Source organism: Oncorhynchus keta, chromosome 22 (genome assembly GCF_023373465.1).
Source record: "Oncorhynchus keta strain PuntledgeMale-10-30-2019 chromosome 22, Oket_V2, whole genome shotgun sequence".
Classification (NCBI taxonomy): domain Eukaryota; kingdom Metazoa; phylum Chordata; class Actinopteri; order Salmoniformes; family Salmonidae; genus Oncorhynchus; species Oncorhynchus keta.
In genome coordinates, this window is record NC_068442.1 from 8,949,896 (window position 1) to 8,975,247 (window position 25,352).

Sequence of the window (25,352 nt, forward strand, 5' to 3'; positions counted from 1 at the left end):
GTACAAATATTATATTCCGTTTCTATATTTATAATATATCATATTTTACGCCTAAAAAGCTATAAGACATGTTTCCGCGGTGCTGTGAAAACGGATGCACATGTTGACACCGGGGCATCACGTGACACAGCTGGAACTGAAACGTGCCAAATATTTGTGTAATGTGCTGGTTTCAGCTTGCCACATTTCAGTGCTTTTGCGTAAAGCATTTTTTTTTTCAAGTACGATATCCAATGCAGTTTAACAAATTCATATTCTGGTGTCATGTTTAAGAAAACTGATGTATGACTTGGTTAGCCTGCAACGAACACGTGGACGTTGTTAGCCTAATTGTGGCTAGCTAGCTACTGCGAGTTGGTAGCTGTCATTCATACGTGACAAAACGATTATTGCACACTATTCTGGTAGCACAACTACTTCGCTATGATCACATATTCCACTAGAAATATATTGTTTTCTCAGCATGAAAAGTGAAGGCAGATCTCAGAAAGGCTGGTAATCTATACTTGAAGCCAGTCCATCGGATGGGGTGGGTATAATTTGTGGAACGTTCCAACAGGAATCTGTTCCAAAAACGTAGTAAATAACAAGGTTGTAAAGCAGCAGATTAAGATACTGGGTAGGGAGTGGGCAATTTATTTACGTCTTTCACTTACCACGTTTATTCCGAAAAATGTCTGTCCTCACTCTGATAGACCATGGACAAACATTAAGAATAAGCTACATGGCGAGTTGATGCATATTTGGCATCTAGTTAACTAGGTGAATTGATCATGCTACTTTGTATGCATTGTCTGTTGGCATCCTTGTACTTTACAAAGTTTTTGAAACAGATTCCTGTTGGAAAGTTCCACAAATTATACCCACGCCATCGGATGGGCTACAAGATCTTTGACATAAGTACCAAAGACTGGCTTTATTTGTATGTCTAAGCTCTTTAGCTATACAATGGCGTTCTCCTGTGTCAATTGTACAGATTAATAAACTGCAGTTAGGTTTATTTGCATCTTGATGAACCATGTCCAAAGAGGTTCCAGGAATTGAGTGAGACATTGAGAGAGACAGTAGCTTATTATAACATCACTGTTGCAACATTAGCCCCTAGAAATACCATGTATGTATGTATGTATGTATGTATGTATGTATGTATGTATGTATGTATGTATGTATGTATGTATGTATGTAAGCACACCCTTTCTACTAAACATCATATGTGTAATGACTGGGTTTTTATTCTGGGTCATCTGTGCAACTCAAGACTACATTGACCCACTGGTGCAGCATAGGGTGTGTTCATTAGTCGTAGACTGTTTACCGTTTCCCAGTGTTGCCAGAAAAGAAAATCTGTGAAAATTGCTATTGGCTCCTTGATTTGTCGCTAGATTAAGTTGTCGTGACATCATAGCACCAATTTGCCTTGCTGTGGCACAACCTTCTGTAGCTCAGTTGGTAGAGCATGGCGCTTGTAACGCCAGGGTAGTGGGTTCGATCCCCAGGACCACCCATACGTAGAATGTATGCACACATGACTGTAAGTCGCTTTGGATAAAAGCGTCTGCTAAATGGCATATATTATTATTATATTAACCTACGTCCCGACATGAACGTTTTCGCTCTCTCTCCCACCTCACACCCCCTCCCATTGTGCCTCTCTACCTGTGTGTGCACTGTTGCTGTGACTTCTGTAGCACAGACAACTTCTCCCACTCTTGTTTGCATCAGAAATTAGTGGGAAAAGTCATTAAATGATATAAAAACCATAGAAATAATTTTGTCAATGGGCATTTTCACATGAGATTCGGTATGCTGATTCAGTTCCCTGGAGCATTTGTGAGAATTTTACAGAGTATGTTTTGCTTTCACAAGACCTGAAAATAAAAAGTGCAATTAGTAAGACCCACAAACATTCTACATGTTAGTGAACTAGCTTGTTTACAACGGGCAAAAAAGTTCCATGTGACTCACACTGTGGCGTCACAATACCTGCCACTCTGGTCCTGGACCTTGTACCCACTACTCAAACAGTTCCAGGATTTGTTTCAGCCAGGGTTTGTTTGCGATTTTCACACATGTTTTATAGAGCGGATCAGGGTACCAAACATTGCATAATCCGGATCATAAGGGGATATGTGAAAGCGCCCTCAGACAAATTAATAGGTCATGATGTCTGGGAGTGTCTTCAAGATAGGTCTTCAGTTGTCAGGCTAGCTGCTATTTACAACACTAGTGTATTTACTAGTGTATTTACACTACAGCGTTGCTTTCTATTGTTGCACAAAAACTAAATTCAATTTCAACTTTCTGTGCCAGTGGGCAGGACGGTTGGTCATTAAAATGGGGGAATCTGCTTACCTTCCAAATAAAAATAAAAGTCCTGCACGTTCGCCATATGTGGACAAAAAAGGAATAACTTGTGGGGTACTTTTATTTTGACATGAGGTAAGCAGAGAGGAAATGGGTCGACAACAGACCCAAGTTTGGAAACTGTGTTTAATAATACGTTCCTTTGGATATTTTGTCTCAATCCCCCCCCGTTTTAATGACCAACCATCCAGCCCACTGGCACAGTACGTTGAAATGGAATGTTATTTAACTTCTGGCTTCCCACACTGTTTTTGTGCAAACCAACACAATAGGGTGCTAGTGTAGTGTAAATACACCAGCGTTGCTAGTAGCGAACTAGCTTGAAGTAGAATGGCACCGGAGAGGACGTTTTACATGCTCCTAACCAACTGTGTTATTTTGCTAGTTTTTCTTTTCATTGCTTGTAACTTATTTTTTTCCTTATTTCGTGCATAATGTTGCTGCTACCGTCTCTTATGACCGAAAATAACTTCTGGCCATCAGAACAGTGACTAGTCAAGAGTTTTTATCTGTATTTTTCATAGATGTCTACATACCACCACAGACTGATGCTGGCACTTAGACCGCACTCAATGAGCTGTATATACCGCAGTAAGCAAACTGGAAAATGCTCATCCAGAGGCGGTGCTCCTAGTGGCCGGGGACTTTAACGCAGGAAAACTTAAATCCGTTTTACGAAATTTTCACCAGCATGTGAAATGTGCAACCAGAGGGAAAAAAATCCAGACCACCTTTACTCCACACACAGAGCAGAGTACAAACTCCCTCGACCACCATTTGGCCAATCTGGCCATAATTGTATCCGCCTGATTCCTGCTTACACACAAAAATTAAGACAGGAAGCACCAGGGACTCGGTCAATAAAAAAGTGGTCAGATGAAGCAGATGCTAAGCTACAGGACTGTTTTGATATCACAGACTGGAATTTGTTCCTGGATTTTTTCCGATGGGTACACCACATCCATTGAGTACACCACATCTGTCACTGGCTTCATCAATATGTGCATCGATGATGTCGTCCCCACTATGACGGTACGTTCATACCCCAACCAGAAGCCATTGATTACAGGCAACATCCGCACTGAGTTAAAGGGTAGAGCTGCCGCTTTCAATGAGTGGAACTTTAACCCAGAGGCTTATAAGAAATCCCACTATGCCCTCTGACGAACCATAAAACATGCAAAGCATCAATACAGGACTAAGCTCTTACTACACCGGCTCCGACGCTTGTTGGATGTGGCAGGGCTTGCAAACTATTTCCGAGAGCTGCCCAGTGACACGAACCTACCAGACGGGCTAAGTTCTATGCTCGCTTTGAGGCAAGTAACACTGAAATATACATGAGAGTGTCAGTTGTTCTGGACGACTGTGTGATCACGCTCTCAGCAGCCGATGTCAGTAAGACCTTTAAACAGGTCAACATTCACAAGGCCGCAGGGCAGATTACCAAGACGTATATTCTAAGCTTGCGCTGACCAACTGGCAAGTGTCTTCACTGACATTTTCAACCTCTCCCTGTCTGAGTCTGTAATACCAACATGTTGCATGCAGACCACCATAGTGCCTGTGCCCAAGAACACTAAGGTAACGTGCCAAAATGGCTACCGACTTGTAGCACTCACGCCTGCAGCCATTTAGTGAATGAAGTGGGTTGAAAGTATGGTCATGGCTCACTTCAACACCATTATCCCAGAAACCCTAGACCCACTCCAATTTGCATACCGGCCGAACAGATCCATAGATGATGCAATCTCTATTGCATTCCACACTGCCCTTTCCCACCTGGACAAAAGGAACACCTATGTGAGAATGCTATTCATTGACTACAGCTCAGCATTCAACACCATAGTGCCCTCAAAGCTCATCACTTAGCTTAGGACCCTGGGACTAAACACCTCACTCTGCAATTGGATCCTGGACTTCCTGACGGGCCGCCCCCCAGGTGGTGAGGGTAGGTAACAACACATCGCCACGCTGATCCTTAATATGGGGGTCCCTCAGGGGTGCGTGCTCAGTCCCCTCCTGTACTCCCTGTTCACTCATGACTGCATGGCAAGGCACGACTCCAACACCATCATTAAGTTTGCCGATTACACAACAGTGGTAGGCCTGATCAATGACGAGACAGCCTATAGGGAGGAGGTCAGAGACCTGGCCGTGTGCTGTCAGAACACCAACCTCTCCCTCAAAGTGATGAAGAAAAATGAGAATTATTGTGGACTACAGGAAAAGGAGGACCGAGCACACCAACCTTTCTCATCGACTGGGCTGTAGTGGAGCAGGTTGAGAGCTCCACATCACCAACAAACTAACATGGTCCAAGCACTCCAAGACAGTCGTGAAGAGGGCACGACAAAACCGATTCCCCCACAGGAGACTGAAAAGATTTGGCAAAAGGTTTTACAGCTGCACCATCGAGAGCATCCTGACTGGTTGCATCACTGCCTGGTATGGCAACTGCTCGGCCTCTGACCGCAAGGCACTAACAAAGGGTAGTGCGTATGACCCAGTACATAACTGGGGCCAAGCTTCCTGCCATCCAGGACTTCTATACCAGGCGGTATCAGAGGAAGTTCCTACAAATTGTCAAAGACTCCAGCCACCCTAGTTATAGACTGTTCTCTCTGCTACCGCATGGCAAGCGGTACCGTAGCGCCAAGTCTAGGTCCAAGAGGCTTCTGAACAGTTTCTACCCCCAAGCCATAAGACCCCTGAATATCTAATCAAATGGCTACCCATACTATTTGCATTGCCCCCTCCCCCTTTTACACTGCTGCAACTCTGTTTTTATCTATGCATGGTCACTTTAATAACTCTATCTACATGTACATACACCTTCTCCATGCTTCATGGTGGGAACCACATATGCAGAGATCATCTGTTCATTAACTCTGTGTCTCACAAAGACATGGCGGTTGGAACAAAAAGACTGACATTTGGACTCCAGACCAAAGGACAGATTTCCACCGGTCTAATGTCCATTACTCGTGTTTCTTGGTCCAAGCAAGTCTCTTCTTATTGGTCTCCTTTTGTAGTGGTTTCTTTGCAGCAATTCGACCATTAAGGCCTGATTCACACAGTCTCCTCTGAACAGTTGATGTTGAGATGTGTCTGTTACTTGAACTCTGAAGCATTTATTTGGGCTGAAATCTGAGGTGCATTTAACTCGAATGAACTATCCACTGCAGCAGAGGTAACTATGGGTCCTCCTTTCCTGTAGTGGTCCTCATGAGAGCCAGTTTCATCATAGTGCTTGATGGTTTTTGTGACTGCACTTTCAAAGTTCTTGAAATGTTCCAGATTGACTGACCATATCTTAAAGTAATGATGGACTGTCATTTCTCTTTGCTTATTTGAGCTGTTCTTGCCATAATATGGACCTTCTATTTTACCAAATAGGGGTATTTTCTGTATACCACGCCTACCTTGTCACAACACAACTGATTGACTCAAACGCATTAAGAAGAAAATAAATTCCACAAATTAACTTTTAACGAAGCACACCTGTTAATTGAAATCCATTCCAGGTGACTACCTCATGAAGCTGGCTGAGATAATGCCAAGAGTGTGCAAAGCTGTCATCAAGGCAAAGGGTAGCTACTTTGAAGAATCTCAAATATAACATATTTGGATTTGTTTAACACTTTTTTGGTTGCTACATGATTCCATGTGTTATTTGATAGTTTTGATGTCTTCAATATTGCAAACCGGCTTTTTTATGGCGGTTTTGGAGCAGTGGCTTCTTCTTTGCTGAGCGACCTTTCAAGTTATGTTGATAGAGGACTTGTTTTACTGTGGATATAGATACTTTTGTACCTGTTTCCTCCAGCTTCTTCACAAGGCCCTTTGCTGTTGTTCTGTGATTGATTTGCACTTTTTGCACCAAAGTACGTTCATCTCTAGGAGACAGAACGAGTCTCCTTCCTGAGCGGTATGACGGCTGCTTGGTCCCATGGTGTTTTTACTTGCGTACTATTGTTTGTACAGATGAACGTGGTGCCTTCAGGTGTTTGGAAATTGCTTCCAAGGATGAACCAGACTTGTGGAGGTCTACAAACAAAAATCTGCGGTCTTGGCTGATTTCTTTTGATTTTCCCATGATGTCAAGCAAAGAGGCACTGAGTTTGAAGGTAGGCCTTGAAATACATCCACAGGTACACCTCCAATTGACTCAAATTTTTTCAATTAGCCTATCATAAGCTTCTAAAGGCATGACATAATTTTCTGGAATATTCCAAGCTGTTTGAAGGCACAGTCAACTTAGTGTATGTAAACTTCTGACACACTGGAATTGTGATACTGAAATATAAGTGAAATAATATTTCTGTAAACAATTGTTGGGGTAAATTACTTGTGACATGCACAAAGTAGATGTCCTCACCGACTTGCCAAAACTATAGTTTGTTAACAAGAAATTTGTGGAGTGGTTGAAAAACAAGTTTTAACTTCAACTGTAAATCATTCATATATATGTACAGAAATAAGACAGAGCTTGCTACTGTTGCCCGTTTAAGTGTTTGTTTAATAGCCTACTGATTCCGTGAGCACCAAGCCCCCTGCAATGGCAAAATGTCAAATAAAGCAAATTCACAGATTGGGCTGTTTTTAATCTTTGCTGTGCTTTAATAAAGGCTTCACATTTTGGGGGGTTAGAACAGACTGTTATTACTTATAATTGATTTAGTTTTGTTTACACTGTTCCAAACAGGAAGAAAGATCATATTGTAATCTAACAGCAGCTGTTTGTCACACATAATATGCACACATCTCTTGCTCCTATACCCTCTTTTTCCTTAATCGCCTTCTTATTGTTATTATTACAATAATTATGATCATTATAATAAGTAATGTCATTATCGTTAGTGGTCTTTGTATAGTAGCCTTGTATAACCAAAATCGAGCTGTAGGCTTAAGAGCGCGCCCTGTTTAGTCTTAATACCGTAACTTACTTAGGCCTATATTTCAATATATAGGCTACTGTATCAATCCATCATTCATTCATTCATGCCATCATACAGCATACGAGACATTCATACTTTGAAATGCAATCAAGCATTTTAGTTAGATTTTTAATTTTGATAATTAACCTAAACAATAAATAAACCGCAATTCACGAATGCATGCAACTGTTTTTAGACTGCTGAAATAAAGGCTTTATATATTTTTTATTTTTGTCGTTAGAACAGACTCTCTGGTACACTTCTTTATTTAGTGTAGTTTACTTTGTTCCAAGTGGTCATATTTAAAAAAGGAAAAGTGTAATGAATTTCCTCCTCTTCTTCCGAAGAGGAGAGGCGAAACGGATCAGAGGACCAATACGCGGCGTGGTAATTGTCCATGGTTCTTTTTAATGCGTTAAGGTACACATGAACAACTGACTACAAAAAACAAGAAATGTGAAAACTCAAAACAGTCCTATCTGGTACAGAGACAGGAACAATCACCCCCAAACACACAGTGAAACCCAGGCTACCTAAGTATGATTCTCAATCAGAGACAACCAATGACACCTGCCTCTGATTGAGAACCATACTAGGCCGAAACATAGAAATTCCCAAAACCTAGAAAAACAAACATAGACTGCCCACCCAACTCACGCCCTGACCATACTAACTAAATACAAAACACAGGAAATAAAGGTAAGAACGTGACAAAAAGTAATCTAACAGCAACTGTTTGGCACACATAGTATTCACGCTCCTATACCCTCCATTTTTTCTTGGTCTTCAGTAGTTTCCGCAACTAAGTTAAATGTCTTCCACATATCTGACTTCCCCTTTCCCTCCTGAGCAACCAGTAAACATTTGCCCGTTTTCAAGTTTATTTTTCACGTCCTGTGCATCCATTTTGCTGTCACGTGTTACTGTGTTTGGAGTTTGTTATAACCAATTTATTGATGTGATTATGATAGGCTATAGGTCAGGCCTTATTGGTCACATGCATGCGATGCTTACATGTTTAATGTAAAGAGAGCAAGGGTTGAGGGAATAGGGAATGTTTTTCCTAAACAAATGAGGGATTTTGGTAACAGAACTTTTCAGTTAGAAACAAGTAAGAAACTAAATTGCTGACATGATTTTGCAGCTTCAGCATGGACAGCGTAATAAACACTTGCTGTGCTGTGGTGCCTTTTCGCAGCAGAAGGGAGGAGAGCGAGACGACGTGTGCCAATCAGTCACTGTTATTTTTTCTTAACACAGTGGTACCATCATGGGACCATCGGGCTCTTTCTTCATTTGTGTGTCTTATTTAATCAAACCGTGTGCTTAAAGATTCAGACAAGCTCAGTGCATACATAGGGTGTGTCTATATATGGGAAAATAAGGTTAATCAATTGGTCGAAAGAACCGGAAAAATAAAGAACGGGAAGGAGAGGCGCACCAAAACGCAGAGTGGTTATAGTTTATGGTTTTTTAATAAGAAAACTCAAACATCAAGAAACTACAAAACAATAAACGTGAAAACCGTAACAGTCCTAACTGGTGCATAAAACACAAAGACAGGAAACAATCACCCACAAAATACCCAAAGAATATGGCTGCCTAAATATGGTTCCCAATCAGAGACAACAATAAACACCTGCCTCTGATTGAGAACTAATCTAGGCAACCATAGACTTACCTAGACACCTAAACTGAACACAACCCCATAAATCTACAAAAAACCCTAGACAAGCCAAAACACATAAATCACCCATATCATACCCTGGCCTAACCAAAATAATAAAGAAAACAAAGATAACTAAGGCCAGGGCGTGACATCGATAGAACAGGACGACTCTCGGTTCGACCAAGATTTCTTTTAGTGGGGACAGCCCTACATCTTTGTCATAGGAATCATTGCAAAACCTCTTGCATGATCGTATTTGGAACTTTGTTTTTTTCCAGATATGGGAATTATATTATGATCACTACATCCGATGGGTGTGGATACCGCTTTAGAGCAGATATCTGCAATATTAGTAAAGATGTGATCAATACACATGGATGATTTAGTCCCTGTTCTATTTGTAATTACCCTGGTATGTTGACTTCATCCAGATTGCAGGTGCTGGTTACAGCTTGGAGCTTCTTTATGAGTGGGCAGGTTGGTGACTACCAGTCAATATTTAGGTCACCTAGAAAATGTACTTCTCTGTTGATGTCACATACATTTTCCAACATTTCACACATATGGTCCAAATACTGTCTTTTAGCACTTGATCTATAGCAACTTCCTATGAGAATAGGCTTTAGGTGAGGCAGATGAACCTGTAACCATATTACTTCCACATCATCTGACATGAGATCCTCTCTCAGCCTAACAGGAATATGACTCTGGACATACTGTACATGGCAACACCTCCTCCATTTGCATTTGTATCTGTCCTATATATTCTATAACCATGTATAGCTACTACTGCATCATCAAAGGAATGATCTAAGTGTGTTTCAGAGATGGCCAGAATATTTAATGTTTTCTGATGGTAATAAGTTGTCAATTTCATGAACCTTGTTTCTCAGGCTACATATGGTGATAATATGGGCTATTTTTAGTCATTTTCTGGGTTCTTCCTGGTTGTTAGTACTATTCTCAGTGACATTTACATTTGAGTCAATGGTACTGAATGGGCTGCCCACAAAGGGCTTCTTCCTAAAGCAGACTGCTCCAGTGCAAACTGTGGAATTCAATTCTATCTGCGTGTGATTATTGCAGACATTATCCTCAGAGCTAACAGTTAAAGTAACATTCATTAGGTTACTTACATTTACTGCACATCTATTTCTCAGGGATATCATACGATTTCCATGTCCTCTGCTTCTTATTATGACAGGGAGGACTGGAACGCTACCAAACAGTCTCTTAAGTAGTTCACTATGTTGATGGAGATAATCCTGGAACCCCTGTGGTTAGGGTGAATCCCATCTCTTTTTTAAAGAGTGTTGATTGCTCCCACTCCAAGTCAAAATTGTCACAAAAGGAGAAATTCCTGTCTTTGCATTGTTTCTTTAGGAACTCGTTTAGCGCAGCAAGGCGGTTGTAACGTTACGAAACCCTTCTTTGGCACGGCAGGGGGCCAGAGATGACTGTTCTCTCCCCTGTGCAAACAAGGGTGTTCAAGAGAATGTTGTAGTCCTTCTTCAATTCCTCTGAAAGTGAATGTTGTTAAATCCAACGTGAGTGACAATGGTGCCAATATTAGAGAAGTTGGTTAGAACTGTGGGCAGGAGGAAATTGATGTCTTGGATACGGGCGACTGGTTGAGAGTGGACCTGTCCACAGACCAAAGGCAGGCCAAAATCTCTCATCATCTACCTGCCCATGACAATAATGGTCGTGATGGAATCTGATGGGGAAGGAAGAGGAGGAACCGAACAGGCCTGCCTTCGGGCAGGGGGGAGAAGGTGTGCTTCAACTCATGCCAGCCTGACTCACCAGCAGCAGCGGATGGCGTCTGGAATCCTCGGGTAGATGGAGAGCCCAAGACCTTGTTTCCTTTGGTCAGTGACCGGCTCAGCTGTGGAGGAAGCCCCTGGACGGCTGCTGGCTGTTGGTGTACTCCCAGGATCAGAGCTGACTCCCGGGATTGGTATCTCCATCTCCAGTGGGGCATAGCTGCTTAATAGCTGGGTCTTATCTTCTAGGATATATGGAGGTGAACAAAACTGCCTCCCACCCGACCTCCTTCGCCTTGCTATTGTCCAGTCTCCCACTGGCTGCAAAGTTGAGCTCACCATCTGTCCAGTGGATTGGAGCAGGTCAGTACTGCAGGTCAGTACGGTCACAGCCCCGCCCTGTGCAATTGGGTCCTGGACTTTATGATGGGCCGCACCCAGGTGGTGAAGATAGAAAACAAGATCTCGACTTCACTGATTCTCATTACTAGGGCCCCACAAGGGTGCATGCTCAGCCCTCTCCTGTACTCCCTGTTCACCCATGACTGCTTGGCCATGCACGCCTCCAACTCAATCATCAAGTTTGCAGATGACACAACAGTAGTGGGCTTGATTACCAACAACGGCAAGACAGCCTACAGGGAGGAGGTGAGGGCACTCTGAGTGTGGTGTCAGGAAAACAACCTCTCACTCAACGTCAACAAAACAAAGAAGATGATCATGGACTTCAGGAAACAGCTGGGGGAGCACATTCACATCAACGGGATAGTAGTAGAAAAGGTGGAAAGTTTTAAGTTCCTCGGCATACACATCACGAACAAACTGAAATGGTCCACCCACACAGTCAAAATGGTGAAGAAGGCGCAACAACAGAAGGCACAACAAATTTGGCTTGTCAGCTAAAACCCTCACAAACTTTTACAGATGCACAATCAAGAGCATCCTGTCGGGCTGTATCACCGCCTGGTATGACAGCTGCACTGCCCTCACCCACAAGGCTCTCCAGAGGGTACAACGCATCACCGGCGACAAACTACCTGCCTTCCAGGACACCTACAGCACCCGATGTCACAGGAAGGCCAAAAAGATCATCAAAGACAACAACCACCCGAGCAACTGTCTGTTCACCCCGCTATCATCCAGAAGGCGAGGTCAGTACAGGTGCATCAAAGCTGGGACCGAGAGACTGAAAAACAGCTTCTATTCCAAGGCCATCAGACTGTTAAACAGCCATCACTAACACAGAGGCTGCTGCCAACATACAGACCCAAATCACTGGCCACTTTAATAAATAGATCACTAGTCACTTTAAATAATGCCACTTTAATAATGTTTACATATCCTACATTACTCATCTCATATGTATATACTGTATTTCATACCATCTATTGCATCTTGCCTATGACGCACGGCCATCGCTCATCCATATATTTAAATGTAAATATTATTTTTCCATCCCTCTACATTTGTGTGTATAAGGTAGGGGTTGTGAATTTGTTTGATTACTTGTTAGATATTACTACACTGTCGGAACTAAAAGCACAAGCATTTTGTTACACTCGCATCAACATCTGCTAACAACCATGTGTATGTGACCAATAAAATTAGATTTGATTTGATATCATCTAGCGCATTTGATCCCAGACACAAATACCACTGGTGTTTTGACTCTAGTACTGCTAACGTTATCTTGCTTTGTTGACATGATACCTAACCACTAACTATTTTTTATTTTTTTGCAGGAATCCGGGCCTCAAAGTTGCGGTCCCAGCCGATAAAGCTAACCGCATCTCGGAATCGTTAGTTATCAGAACTTCCGATGGTTAAAGATGTTGTTGATTAAAAATGATTGAATGAAAACCATTTCATAAAAACAGCAGACCGAGTGTAGATCTGTTTTTCTAATTTCAATTAAATTATCCATCTGACATTGTTACATACAAGGATATACCATGACATTTCAAACGATTCATTTAATAAAACAAACAAAATATAGTTTTTATGATGTGCGCCCCATAAAAAGACTGGTAGTGGTAGCCTTCAGGTGTTTAGCTTGTTGTTTATGTTGGCCAATCAAAGCGACACAGAGGCTTAATGTGTAGCAAGTGGAGTGGAAGTTCACTATTGCAATGCAAGACGTAATGAAACTACAGAATTGAAAGTTAACAAGATGAGAAGGAGTAGTCTTCAACGGGGCAACAAACAGGTAGTTGAGGGAAAAGCGCAGCATGTGGCCCTAATTAGCCTAGCTAGACATAGCTAGATAGCTTCTCCAGGCTACTCCAGTCACGACAGGCACTGTTATATGGGATGATTAGCTAGTCTTGGCTGTAGCTGGGTTGCCTTGGCTGCTTCTCTCTCTCCCTCTGTCTGCTCTCTCCCATCTGATCACACACCTCTCAGCAGCTGCAGCAATAAAGCTCCAGCCTCTCGCACAGCAGTGCTCAGGTTAAAAACGTAAGTTTAAAAAAACAACCGCTTGTATTTCGAATATTGGGATATCCAACATAAATGTATGATACTGTTCAAATAGTGAAATTATTTCAAACCCCACCATCCTTGGTGTTCAGGTTACAGTACACATCCCTCCCATTAGGCTCCTCCTGTCACGTCCTGGCCTTAGTTCCTTGATTATGTCTCTATTTTAGTTTGGTCCGGGCGTGAGTTGGGGTGGGCATTCTATGTTTTGTGTTCAATATTTTCTATTTCTATGTGTTTGGCCTGGTATGGTTCCCAATCAGAGGCAGCTGAAGGAGAACCATACTTAGGCAGCCTGTTTTCCCACTATGGGGGTGGATAGTTATTTTCTGTTTAGTGTTTTTGTTGCATCTTGCAGAATTGTTTGTTTGTCGGTTTATTGTTTTTGTTTCCAGTATTCATCTTTATTAAAATCATTATGAATACGTACCACGCTGCTCTTTGGTCCTCTTCTCCTTCTCCCGACGACAATCGTTACACCTCCAATTAGTCCAAGCAAAATTCCTGCTTGAGAAATCGCATTTAGATAAGGAGCTATTTTTTGTATCTTTTTGAACCTTTTAATGGAAAACAATCATAGAAATGATTTGATATTGAGATAAAAACAGCTGCATTGGACCTTTAGTACTTGACAGAAGAGTACAACATACACTAGATTTGTATAATCCAAAACTCTTTTGAATTACTGCAATCACCTATTAACTGCCAAATCAATAATTGTATTCTAATTACTAGGTTATAACTTGGAAGACTCTTATGGTGTTGATGTATAGAATAATGTTTGTCTGAAAGTAGCCTCACAGGGCTTTGAGCAAGAGTAGGAGCAATTTTTAGGTCTAGTAATAAGGAATGTTTATTAGGTCGGTAGGATAGGCCTAGGGCACAGATGCCACCATTAACTAATTACTGGGTATTATTTTGTCAGACTTTTTGGATTCAAGGTGCTATAGGTTTTCACATAAACCACAGGCTCTGTTCTTATCAATTGTAAAAACACCCAACAAACCTCAAGACATTGACCATTGATGTCAACAATAAATCAAATAAAGAGATTATTTCAATCCAGTGTAACTTTGAATCAAACAACCTTGACTTGGCTGGAGGCAGTTTGAACACCAAGCTTTCCACCTTCCCCCCTTAGTAATGCCCGCTGGACTGTCCAGCCTCCCTCAGACATTAGGGGGCAGTAGTGTGATGATGGTGGCCTTTTGCTCTGCCCTCTATTCCTCTGCTTTCCTCTCCCATCCCCTGAATGCCTGCACAGTAGACGCATCAGCCTCGTGGTAGAAACAGGCAAGCTTGATACAGTAGAGCACAGAGGCAGTGAGAGAGAGGGAGATGTATGGTCAGAAGCAAGCACCTAGTGCTCCGAATTGCCAGCCGTTTATATTATGTTTCTGCCTCCAAGCTCCATTAGCCCCAGTAAATTAATATTTTACAGTGCGTGCAAAGAGACAGCAATTAAAGCACGTAACTCCAAGGGGAAAGAGGGTGGGACATTTTATTAGAGCTGGGTTTTTTCATTGGGTTATGTATTTATGACAAATACCTGAGCTGCATAAGGACTCAGAAGTGATGGAGAATAACAGGAAATAGGGTCGTTGCTGTAAAATATAGTTTTTTTATGCAGTAGATTACATTTTTTGTTGAAATCTGACAATCAGAAAATAGCATTGGCAAATAGTTGAAATCACCAGGCTAAAGGGTGATTCCAGGATAGCCCAAAAATATTTTTGGTATCTCAGATTTCTCTGGAAAGGATGTTTGACATACTTTTTACATGTGTGTCACATTTTTTTTTAAATTCATGATGAAATGGCGATAGGTTGTCTGAGGTCCGATACATAACTAAACATACATTACAGACAAAATACACAATTTACATACATTTAAAAACATGAACATGTAGTGTGTATATTTGTGTGTGCATCTATCAGTTACACTTACATGTCAGTACATACACACAAGTAGGTCACATAGGGGGCGGCGTTGTGCCGTGAGGTGGTGCTTTATTTGTTTTTTCAAACCAGGTTTGCTCTTCACTTGCGCAATATAAGATTGAAGGGAGATCCATACACTCATGACTCTGTATAATGTACGTTTCTTTGAATTGGTTCTGGACCAGGGGACTGTGAAAAGACCCCTGGTGGCATGTCTGGTGGGGTAAGTGTGTGTGTCGGAGCTGTTATTAAGTTGATTATGCAAACAATTTGGAATTTCCAACACATAAATGTTTCTTTCTAGTCTTTCCTCAACTCTTAGCCAAGAGAGACTGGCATGCATAGAATTAATATTAGCCCCTGATTACAATTAAGAGCAAGATTTGCGACTGTTCTGGGCCAGCTGCAGCTTAACTAGGTCTTTCTTTGCAGCAGTTGACCATATGACTGGACAATAATCAAGATAAGACAAAACTAGAGCCTGCAGGAATTGCTTTGTGGAGTGTGATGTAAAAAAAGCAGAGCTTCTCTTTATTACGGACAGACCGCTCCCCATCTTTACAACCATTTGAATATAACTGTCGGGACTCGGTAATTTACCGTTAATTACCATAAACACATTTAGCATCTCCTGGCTTCCACACATAGCCACTGATGCAGACCTTCGGAACATCTACATTTTAAAAAGTCTAATAAATCAATTTAATATAGCCTACATCTTCACAATAAATCCATTGTACTTATATTTATTTTAGACAGGTCTAAGAAGCATGATATGAAGAAAATGTAGTCTATTTCAGAAGGACATACTCTGAGTTGTCCTCATGTTAGGTCCTGATCTGGCCATGCCAAATGGCTGTGGGCTACTCTACTGTAGTTCATTTAGCAGACAAGATTTACTTAGAATTCCGCTGCATTATTTTATAGTGTGAAGAATACAATTGAACAAAGATGAATAAAATAGAAAGGATATTTTCTGCAAACAATTTGAGGGAGTGCGCACATGCGGCTATTCTGTGTTGAGCAGTTAACAAAGAAATAGGTACTCCTATATGATTCATTTAGAGTTATTAATGTAACTTTAGTTGTTCTACAATTTTTGGTCTATATGTTTTGATTTTTAATACATTGTAAGGCTGCATGATGCGACTCAAATGATGATTTGAAAGTTGCTTGAAAGACATGAGTTCTGCTTTGTTTTTTGTGCAGGCTGTACACACTACATCAGTCACTCATTCACAATTTGACAAGCACTTGATAATGCCTAGAATTCCACGGCAGCATCCCCTTTGTGTGGCCGTAATCAATGCTTTTTGCAGCCAGTGGCCATGGTGCTGCTTCTCCCTCAGTGCTGTGCGCTCCATCATGTTTCTCACAGGCTACAAGTGGAGACAGACACATCGGGGACATAACTGCATGCCTTATCCAATTCCGAGGTTGAAGATATTGGTAGAACTGTCCCCATTTACTTTTCGTCAGCCAACAATATGAGTAGGTCTAACGAACAGCAAAAGCACTAGCCTATGTCATTCTACTATTCCCCATAGTACAAAGGTCTACCTATTATATTCTGTGCGAGAAATAAATGTTCCAAACATAGTCTGGGACAGTTGTGGGATGTGATAGATCCCAAATTAATACAACCACTAGCATCAAAAAAATTTTTTTAGCTTAAAATGTTGATAAACTATTAGGCTCTTTCTTCACATTATAAGGGCAGCAATGCACACATGGTAGTAGGCTATGAGCGCAAATGTTCTATTAGCGGGAAACACCAAAAGTGACCGCAAATGCAATTATGCATGTAATACTTTTATTATAAAGGTGCATTTTTATGGTGAACATTATTTACCCCAAACTTGAAACTCACACGCTGCTCATGTATGCCAGTTAGGCTCTACACCCTAAAGCGGATTAATGTCCTTAATTTTAAGAACTTATTTGGCCACCTATGGGCTAGGCTACATGATGTGTGCGACTATGACTCGAAAAAGTCACAAAAACAAGGAATTGTTTCTTATACTGAGCATAATTTGCAAGTGCTAATATATAATCCACAAGTGATATGCTAATATTGTCACCCATCAGACTATTCTTGATTTAATCTTGTCTCTACATATACTAAATAATATGTGTGAAATTAGTTTTGATTTATAATGGGTTATTATCATGCACCTGTATGGAAACAGGGTCAGTGGGGAAAAATACATGTCATCTATGCACTTAAATAGAGAATGAAGGACTCTTTTCCCTGTGGTTTATTTTCATGCCAGCCAGGTAGGTTATACTCTTGTTGTAAATACTATCAATGTGCTTAATATTAGGAAAGTTGAAAAATAAATATAGTATGCCTAGCCAATAGAAAGCTGATCCTCCTATTTTTAGTAGAGGCCATCAAATCAAATCAAATCAAATCAAATTTATTTATATAGCCCTTCGTACATCAGCTGATATCTCAAAGTGCTGTACAGAAACCCAGCCTAAAACCCCAAACAGCAAACAATGCAGGTGTAAAAGCACGGTGGCTAGGAAAAACTCCCTAGAAAGGCCAAAACCTAGGAAGAAACCTAGAGAGGAACCGGGCTATGTGGGGTGGCCAGTCCTCTTCTGGCTGTGCCGGGTAGAGATTATAACAGAACATGACCAAGATGTTCAAATGTTCATAAATGACCAGCATGGTCGAATAATAATAAGGCAGAACAGTTGAAACTGGAGCAGCAGCACAGTCAGGTGGACTGGGGACAGCAAGGAGCCTTCATGTCAGGTAGTCCTGGGGCACGGTCCTAGGGCTCAGGTCAGTTGAAACTGGAGCAGGAGCATGGCCAGGTGGACTGGGGACAGCAAGGAGTCCTCATGTCAGGTAGTCCTGGGACATGGTCCTAGGGCTCAGGTCCTCCGAGAGAGAGAAAGAAAGAGAGAAGGAGAGAATTAGAGAACGCACACTTAGATTCACACAGGACACCGAATAGGACAGGAGAAGTACTCCAGATATAACAAACTGACCCTAGCCCCCGACACATAAACTACTGCAGCATAAATACTGGAGGCTGAGACAGGAGGGGTCAGGAGACACTGTGGCCCCATCCGAGGACACCCCGGACAGGGCCAAACAGGAAGGATATAACCCCACCCACTTTGCCAAAGCACATCCCCCACACCACTAGAGGGATATCTTCAACCACCAACTTACCATCCTGAGACAAGGCCGAGTATAGCCCACAAAGATCTCCGCCACGGTACAACCCAAGGGGGGCAACCCAGACAGGCCGACCACAACAGTGAATCAACCCACCCAGGTGACGCACCCCCCAGGGACGGCACGAGAGAGCCCCAGCAAGCCAGTGACTCAGCCCCGTAACAGGGTTAGAGGCAGAGAATCCCAGTGGAAAGAGGGGAACCGGCCAGGCAGAGACAGCAAGGGCGGTTCGTTGCTCCAGAGCCTTTCCGTTCACCTTCCCACTCCTGGGCCAGACTACACTCAATCATATGACCCACTGAAGAGATGAGTCTTCAGTAAAGACTTAAAGGTTGAGACCGAGTTTGCGTCTCTGACATGGGTAGGCAGACCGTTCCATAAAAATGGAGCTCTATAGGAGAAAGCCCTGCCTCCAGCTGTTTGCTTAGAAATTCTAGGGACAATTAGGAGGCCTGCGTCTTGTGACCGTAGCGTACGTGTAGGTATGTACGGCAGGACCAAATCAGAGAGGTAGGTAGGAGCAAGCCCATGTAATGCTTTGTAGGTTAGCAGTAAAACCTTGAAATCAGCCCTTGCTTTGACAGGAAGCCAGTGTAGAGAGGCTAGCACTGGAGTAATATGATCAAATTTTTTGGTTCTAGTCAGGATTCTAGCAGCCGTATTTAGCACTAACTGAAGTTTATTTAGTGCTTTATCCGGGTAGCCGGAAAATAGAGCATTGCAGTAGTCTAACCTAGAAGTGACAAAAGCATGGATTAATTTTTCTGCATCATTTTTGGACAGAAAGTTTCTGATTTTTGCAATGTTACGTAGATGGAAAAAAGCTGTCCTCGAAATGGTCTTGATATGTTCTTCAAAAGAGAGATCAGGGTCCAGAGTAACGCCGAGGTCCTTCACAGTTTTATTTGAGACGACTGTACAACCATTAAGATTAATTGTCAGATTCAACAGAAGATCTCTTTGTTTCTTGGGACCTAGAACAAGCATCTCTGTTTTGTCCGAGTTTAATAGTAGAAAGTTTGCAGCCATCCACTTCCTTATGTCTGAAACACATGCTTCTAGCGAGGGCAATTTTGGGGCTTCACCATGTTTCATTGAAATGTACAGCTGTGTGTCATCCGCATAGCAGTGAAAGTTTACATTATGTTTTCGAATAACATCCCCAAGAGGTAAAATATATAGTGAAAACAATAGTGGTCCTAAAACAGAACCTTGAGGAACACCGAAATGTACAGTTGATTTGTCAGAGGACAAACCATTCACAGAGACAAACTGATATCTTTCCGACAGATAAGATCTAAACCAGGCCAGAACTTGTCCGTGTAGACCAATTTGGGTTTCCAATCTCTCCAAAAGAATGTGGTGATCGATGGTATCAAAAGCAGCACTAAGGTCTAGGAGCACGAGGACAGATGCAGAGCCTCGGTCCGATGCCATTAAAATGTCATTTACCACCTTCACAAGTGCCGTCTCAGTGCTATGATGGGGTCTAAAACCAGACTGAAGCATTTCGTATACATTGTTTGTCTTCAGGAAGGCAGTGAGTTGCTGCGCAACAGCCTTCTCTAAAATCTTTGAGAGGAATGGAAGATTCGATATAGGCCGATAGTTTTTTATATTTTCTGGGTCAAGGTTTGGCTTTTTCAAGAGAGGCTTTATTACTGCCACTTTTAGTGAGTTTGGTACACATCCAGTGGATAGAGAGCCGTTTATTATGTTCAACATAGGAGGGCCAAGCACAGGAAGCAGCTCTTTCAGTAGTTTAGTTGGAATAGGGTCCAGTATACAGCTTGAAGGTTTAGAGGCCATGATTATTTTCATCATTGTGTCAAGAGATATAGTACTAAAACACTTGAGCGTCTCTCTTGATCCTAGGTCCTGGCAGAGTTGTGCAGACTCAGGACAACTGAGGTTTGGAGGAATACGCAGGTTTAAAGAGGAGTCCGTAATTTGCTTTCTAATAATCATAATCTTTTCCTCAAAGAAGTTCATGAATTTATCACTGCTAAAGTGAAAGTCATCCTCTCTTGGGGAATGCTGCTTTTTAGTTAGCTTTGCCACAGTATCAAAAAGGAATTTCGGATTGTTCTTATTTTCCTCAATTAAGTTAGAAAAATAGGACGATCGAGCAGCAGTAAGGGCTCTTCGGTACTGCACGGTACCGTCCTTCCAAGCTAGTCGGAAGACTTCCAGTTTGGTGTGGCGCCATTTCCGTTCCAATTTTCTGGAAGCTTGCTTCAGAGCTCGGGTATTTTCTGTGTACCAGGGAGCTAGTTTCTTATGAGACATTTTTTTAGTTTTTAGGGGTGCAACTGCATCTAGGGTATTGCGCAAGGTTAAATTGAGATCCTCAGTTAGGTGGTTAACGGATTTTTGTCCTCTGGCGTCCTTGGGTAGGCAGAGGGAGTCTGGAAGGGCATCAAGGAATCTTTGTGTTGTCTGTGAATTTATAGCACGACTTTTGATGTTCCTTGGTTGGGGTCTGAGCAGATTATTTCACACTGTTTTCTCGCACAATTACATAGCCGATTGAAATTTTGCGCAACTTGAGCTCATGAGCTCTCATGAAGTGTTTGATTAGATTTCCGAACACATTTGCATTGATGTCAGGGTGATTAGAGGGACAATAGAGTGCTGAGTACCAGGCAGTTAGCAAGTTTGCTAGGCTACTAATGACCATCAGCGGCATCAGAGCTTAGAGAAGCCTAATTACCGTGACTAAATGGTCACATGGTATTTGAGTGCCTTCATGACTCGTGACCGCCGGTGTAGAGGTAATACGGTCTCCTTAACTGCCCTAGCCATAATACATACAGTACATAAAGTCAAAAGTTTGGACACACCTACTCAAGGGTTTTTCTTTATTTTTACTATTTTCTACATTGTAGAATAACAGTGAAGACATCAAAACTATAGTAACCAAAATAGTGTTAAACAAATCCAAATATATTTAAGATGAGATTTTTTTTAAGTAGCCACCCTGATGACAGCTTTGCACACTCTTGGCATTCTCTCAACCAGCTTCATGAGGTCGTCACCTGGAATGCATTTTAATTAACAGATGTGCCTTGTTAACAGTTAATTTGTGGAATTTCTTTCCTTAATGCTTTTGAGCCAATCAGTTGTGTTTTGACAAGATAGGGGTGGTATACAGAAGATAGCCCTATTTGGTAAAAGACCAAGTCCATATTATGGCAAGAACAGCTCAAATATGCAAAGAGAAAAGACAGTCCATCATTACTTTAAGACATGAAGGTCAATGAATCTGAATAATTTCAAGAACTTTGAAAAAACTATGAAGCGCTATGAGGAAACTGGCTCTCAAGAGGACGGCCACAGAAAAGGAAGACCCAGAGTTACCTCTGCTGTAGAGGATACGAGTTCAAGTAACAGACACATCTCAACATCAATTGTTCAGAGGAGACTTTGTGAATCAGGCCTTCGTGGTCAAATTGCTGCAAAGAAACCACTACTACATGACACCAAAAATAAGAAGACTTGCTTGGGCTAAGAAACACGAGCAATGGACATTAGACCAGTGGAAATCTGTCCTTTGGTCTGATGAGTCAAAATTTGACATTTTTGGTTCCAACCGCCGTGTCTTTGAGACGCAGAGTAGGTGAACGGATGATCTTCGCATGTGCGGTTCCCACCGTGAAGCATGGAGGAGTGGGTGTGATGGTGTGGGGCTGCTTTGCTGGTGACACTGTCTGTGATTTATTTAGAATTCAAGGCACACTTAACCAGCATGGCTACCACAGAATTCTGCAGCGATACGTCATCCCATCTGGTTTGCTCTTATTGGGACTATCATTTGTTTTTCAACAGGACAATGACCCAAAACACACCTCCAGGCTGTGTAAAGGCTATTTGACAAAGAAGGAGCATCAGATGACCTGGCCTCCACAGTCACCAGACCTCAACCCAATTGAAATGGTTTGGGGTGAGTTGGACTGCAGAGTGAAGGAAAAGCAGCCAACAAATGCTCAGCATATGTGGGAACTCCTTCAAGACTGTTGGAAAAGCATTCCTCATGAAGCTGGTTGAGAGAATGCCAAGAGAAAAGCTGTCATCAAGGTAAAGTGTGGCTACTTTGAAGAATCTCAAATGTAAAAGATATTTAGATTTGTTTAGCACTTAGTTGGTTACTACATCATTCCATATGTGCTATGTTATAGTTTTGATGTCTTCACTATTATTCTACAATGTATAAAATAGTAAAAAATAAAGAAAAACCCTTGAATGAGTAGGTGTGTCCAAAATTTTGACTGGTACTGTACATTTTCTCAACAATAGGTTATGGTCAATTATATATAAAAGGCTGCGCTGAAATCTAACAGTACAGCTCCCACAATCTTCTTAATATAATTTTATTTTAACCAGTCATCAGTAATTTGTGTCAGTGCAGTACATTTTGAGTCCCCTTCTCTATAAGCATGCTGAAATTATTTTTTACATTTATGACTCGCCACCTGGATTCAGTCTTATGTAGCAAAATTAGAATTTCTGTTTTTTACATTGGATAAAAGTAGAGACTCAGCTACAAAATGGTATATTATACACTGCAATCGAGGAACAATGGTTAAGTAATTCTGCTTTGAAAGTTAAACTTGAACACTCACTTTTTGAGAAAATGGCATTTTAGTGTTTCGGTGAGAGAGCTCTTCTTTGTCTACACCCATTCAGCATCGTTCACACCCTCTTAAGCCTTAGCCCCACCCATCTCGTTTCTTTCTAGGAGAGTTCAGAGCACACACTTGACGCTCTGGCTGATGATTCGTTTACCTCTGGATAACATGAAAACAGTCTAACTGGCTCTGCAGGCAACAATTTCATAATGCTTTTTTTACTGACACCTGCCATATTCAACGGTGTAAGATTCAAACATGTGAGACCACACACATCACGTCATGTTAGCTAACGAGCAAGCCACCTAATGTTAGCTAGTTAAACAACAATGAACAGCGCCAAATCATGTCATTACTACCCTGCATGAATGCTGGGAGCTAACATTAGGCTCAAACGAGCAAAGCTAACGGATCTGGGATACGAATAATAACGTCATAAACGCAACGTTAGCTAGGGAGCCAGCCAGCTAACATTAGCTAGCTAACAGTACACTTTAGCTTAAGACATGTAGCTAGCTAGGTAATCAACGTGTAATATCACACACATCATAATGTAATCTAACGAGCCATCCACCTACAAAAATGAATAATAACGATATACACATAGCGTTAGCAAGGAAGCCAGCCAGCTAACATTAGCTAGCTAGCTAACAGTACACTTCAGCTTGAAATGAAACCACTTTCTGTCAAAATAAGAAGTGTAATATCTGAAAATGTTGCTAGCTTGACTATACATCATCATGCAAGATGTACGTGTCTCTCTGTCACGGGATCCATGCCACAAGTGCCCTTAGTTTGAAGATGTCATCTTTTCGCTATCTCTATCATACTCTATTTTCAAATCTCAAGCCTCCAGAAAGTGGAGAGAAACACTTATGCAGCTACATTTAAAAAAGCTACGTTCGACAGGATTACCAACACAAATTGAGCTCAAAAGAAGCCTTCTATTTGGCAGACCATTATCTCAGCCAATCGCGGCTAGTGGGAAGGTTGCTGACTTTTTCTGTGGTTTACCAACAAGGCTAACAATTTAACAATTTTGTTTTGTATTTACAGATTGCATACAAGTTTGTTCACATGTTCCAGAAGGCATTTCTGCCAAAAAAACACATTTTGATAAAAAGTTGTTTATTTTAATCAAATTGCTCTCCTGTGAAGTTGTGACTTGCGACATACACCTAGTTTCCTGAAATGGGTCACATTTATACAAATTTTTCCCCAACTGTTTGCTAAGAGCTGGCAGCAAGCTGATAGGACTGCTGTTAGAACCAGTAAAGGCCGCTTTACCACTCTTGGGTAACCAAATTCTCTCCAGGCCTGAGGACAAAGAACTTCCTCTAGGCTCAGATTAAAGATATGACAAATAGGATTGGCTATAGAATCAGCTACCATACTCAGTAGCTTTCCATCTAAGTTGTCAATGCCGGGAGGTTTGTCATTATTGAGCGATAACAATAATTTCCCCACATCTCCCACACTAACTTTACAAAATTCAAACTTGATGGCTCACTGTTCGTTGTTGGCATTTCTTGCCTAAATTTGCCCACTTTGCCAATGAAGTAATCATTAAAATAATTGGCAACATCAAATGGTTTTGTGATGAATAGTCTGATTCGATGAAAGATGGAGTTGAATTTGTCTTTCTGCCCATAATTTCATTTAAAGTACTCCAAAGTTTTTTTTCCATCATTCTTTGTATCTTATTTTTGTTGTATAGTCACAAATGTTCTCAATTTGCAGTAAGTCAGATGTGCAGCCAGACTTATTAGCCACTCATTTTGCCCCATCGTTTTCAACCATACGGTTTTTCAATTTCTCATGAATCCAAAAAAGCCTTAACAGTTCTAACAGTCCGTTTCTTAACAGGTGCATGTTGATCTATAATTGGAAGAAGCAATTTCAGAAATTATTCAAGTGCAGCGTCTGGATGCTCCTCATTAATCACATCAGATCAACAAACATTTTTAACATCATCCACATAACAGTCACAGTGAAATGTTTTGTATGATTTCTCGTGCACTATTTTAGGCCCAGCTGTTGGAACTTTGGCTTTCTTCTATATATCCACTATATTGTGATCACTGCATCCAATGGTTATGGATAAAGCTTTAGACCAAATTTCTACAGTGTTAGTGAAACATTTGATCTATACATGTGGATGTTCTTGTTCCTATAGTGTTTGTAAACAGCCTGGTTTGGTTGATTAATAACCTGAACCAAATTACAGGCACTGGTTTCACTGAGAAGCTCCCTCTTGAGCGGACAGCTTGATGAAAACGAGTCAATATTCAGGTCCGTAAGAAAGTAATCCTCTCTGTTTACATCACATACACTATCAAGCATTTCACACATATTATTTAGATACTGACTT

The 25,352-nt window shown here is 41.4% G+C and overlaps 1 protein-coding gene across 1 annotated transcript in view; it reads left to right on the plus strand.

The window, feature by feature from the left end:
- The first annotated feature begins 3,704 nt into the window (after positions 1 to 3,704).
- Positions 3,705 to 25,352, plus strand: part of LOC127910562 (dnaJ homolog subfamily C member 24-like) — a 55,763-nt gene continuing 34,115 nt past the window's right edge. The window contains exon 1 of the mRNA XM_052474615.1: positions 3,705 to 3,779. Coding sequence (XP_052330575.1) covers positions 3,705 to 3,779 — 75 coding nt within the window. The remainder of the gene's footprint in view (positions 3,780 to 25,352) is intronic.